The 2,810-nt window shown below is 29.9% G+C and overlaps 1 protein-coding gene across 2 annotated transcripts in view; it reads right to left on the bottom strand.

Moving 5' to 3' along the window:
• Positions 1-2,810, bottom strand: part of LOC116844062 (GATOR complex protein Iml1) — a 12,341-nt gene that overhangs the window by 2,711 nt on the left and 6,820 nt on the right. Inside the window, exon 11 of one of the 2 annotated variants that reach the window (XM_032815163.1) lies at positions 1,253-1,261. The exons of the other annotated variant lie outside the window; for it this stretch is intronic. Within the exon in view, the coding sequence (XP_032671054.1) occupies positions 1,253-1,261 (9 nt within the window). The remainder of the gene's footprint in view (positions 1-1,252; positions 1,262-2,810) is intronic. 2 annotated transcript variants of the gene reach the window in all.

The raw sequence follows: 2,810 nt of genomic DNA on the forward strand, positions 1-2,810 counted from the left end.
GTAACAATTTTCTTTAATTAATATCTAAAAATCTATGTGGTTATTTGCAAAATGGTAGAAGACTTTTTTGTTCAGTTTGACTTAATGTATAAGTATAGAACGGCAGACGGTGCCACTGCAGCTCATCTACCATATCGTGTGTAATCATTCACCAATCTTCTTTAATTAATTTCTCGATTATTATTAAGAATATCGCAAAATGGTATAGGACTTTTATGTTCACATCAACCCATTCTACGTCCCCACAAAATGTCCGGAGGAGAGTGTGAGACACCCTGTATATATGTATGTGTGTGTGTGTGTGTGTGTGTGTTAGTGTATATATATATATATATATATATATATATATATATATATATATATATATATATATATATTGATTTCTATGTAGGTGCAATAAAGTATACTACTCGGTTATTTTACAGATCTACAAAAAAGAAAGGATATAATGCTAAGCCTCTACAAACGATTATGCATTACAGATACATTATAATGTGTGTATACACGAATAAACCATGATTAATATTACAACTCACAATCTATCAATGAAAGGAGATATGTAAAGTAATACGGAAAATAATATTAATGATGTGGAAAGAGACGTTAGTGTGAGATGTATGCTATTGTAAATCATAAGGCAGAATTTAAAAAAAGCCATAGAACAACATTTGTGTGAAGATGTAAAAAATAAATTGTAAATAATGCGATAGATCGAAAAAGCTTATAAAAAGTATCAGCTTTTAATAGCAAAAACATGAAGCTTTAATATTCACTTTAATCAGTCAAAAGGTTTGGGTTGATTTTTGGATTAAACTTGATTGGTTTGCATTTAATGGAAACAAATTATTTGTGAACTAAATAATCGCCGCCGTTATCTCTTTCTTCATCCTGCATCAATGTTCTCACAGAGGAATATGATCAGTTTGTCTGCATATATGTAATGTTATTAATTATCAATCGACAAACCGAACTTTTTGACCGACCTGACAAATAAAGCGATTCTCTTAAAAAATATTATTCGAAAATAGTAGAAATGTTTTACATTATTTTAACTTTATGGAAAATATAAAATAGTATTCAAGACTCAAAGAGCACGAATCTACATATGTACAAAATATATAGTGTAGAAGGACAATTAGACAAACGATGAAAAATTATCGATACAGTGATGTTTCTACTTAGAACTAACGTCCCTAGTGCGAACAAATGTATACCAAAACCGGATCAATCCCTAATAGTGTATGGCGCTAACCTATGATCGCTGTAAAACAGCGTAAGTGACATCATAGTTGTACATCACACATGTATCAATGCGTCCAGCGTTGCATCCCAATAAGACGTACCATAGCATGGAAATAAACGTAACAACATTATTTGTATTGATGGTTAATGGTTTTGTCAAAAATAAATACTGACGAATTTAAGAATGAAAATATGTCTTGTAAACCTCTTGTAGACGTATGAAGGATGTATTGCCCCGCATGTGACTGTTCTATGATACTATGATTTTAGATAGGATTCTTTGAGAAATGAAATTGTGTTATGCTGAGTCAATAGAGAAAAAAAAGAACTGTTTTATTTGTATAAAATAAATCCGAAATTAATAAAATAAAAAAATGGGATTTCTAAAAAAGAGAAAGAGAGAAAAAAAATTACACGGCATGTATTATTGGAGTATTGTCCGTGTATATATGAAATTTTAAATAATATGATATTTACGATAAATAATATTTTGCACATTTCGGTGCTTTTTATCTTTAAAATATGATTTTTAAGTATTTTCATTCTTTCGTTATTTCGTTAAAAATCTGATAATGATCCTCTTGGTGTTGGTGCTTAATATTAAACGTGTACATGTATTCAACATTTCACTAATTGTTATTATCATCGTTGATTTAAACAGAACCTTGTTAACTCTGTTGATTTGTAAAAATCGACAGCCGTATATTCATAAATGTTACTCTTATAGTATAAAACACAAAGAGGAAATTAATTTGAATAATTCAAAACCACACTGTAATTTGAAGCCAAAACCGTGGGACCATTACTACTTATACTAGTATATTGGCATTATCTAAATTAAATATAAAAGTGGATTAAATCGATTAAAGCACAATATACGCAAGCAGCATTATGTAACTTATTGATATAACATTCATCTCTCACTGGATACAACTGTTACTTAATATAAATATTTTGTTATTCAATTAAATGAGGATTTCTAAATTTCGGATTTAAGAGTTCTCTCTTTTATAAGCTATAAGTTTATCGATGGCTCAAAGTATATATTGTGAAATAATTGAACCAAATAATTATATATTAAGTTATTAAATAAATGTTTCGACGTTATATATATATATATATATATATATATATACAGTGTGTAACAAAAGTATCAGTACCCCTAAATAAATTTCCAGGATCGCATTTTCCGAGAAAATCATTCAGACAAAAGTTGCATAGTTTTGACTTAGCGATTCGATGGTGACCTCGAGGTCATTTCAAGGTCAACTTTTTTTTAAATGGAAACCCCCATTTTTTATTCCAGAATCGGAAAGAGCGGGAAAATTTACATTCAAATATGTATTTGACCCATGGGTCCAAGGGACCCCTCAAGGTCATTTCAAGCTCACATTACTTGAGCATAGTAATGAATTACGAGGCAAGTGGCTTGGTGAGAAACGTTTTAGACAAAAGATTTAAGGTTTTGACCAAGCGATTAGATGGTGACCTTGTCTTTGACCTCGAGGTCATTTTTCGAGGTCATTTCAAGGTAAACTTTTTTTTTTTTAATGTTCGAGATAAATGTG

The sequence above is a fragment of the Odontomachus brunneus genome, unplaced genomic scaffold (assembly GCF_010583005.1).
Source record: "Odontomachus brunneus isolate Ranch 3 - 2012 unplaced genomic scaffold, Obru_v1 Obru_scaffold_039, whole genome shotgun sequence".
Taxonomy (NCBI): Eukaryota; Metazoa; Arthropoda; class Insecta; order Hymenoptera; family Formicidae; genus Odontomachus; species Odontomachus brunneus.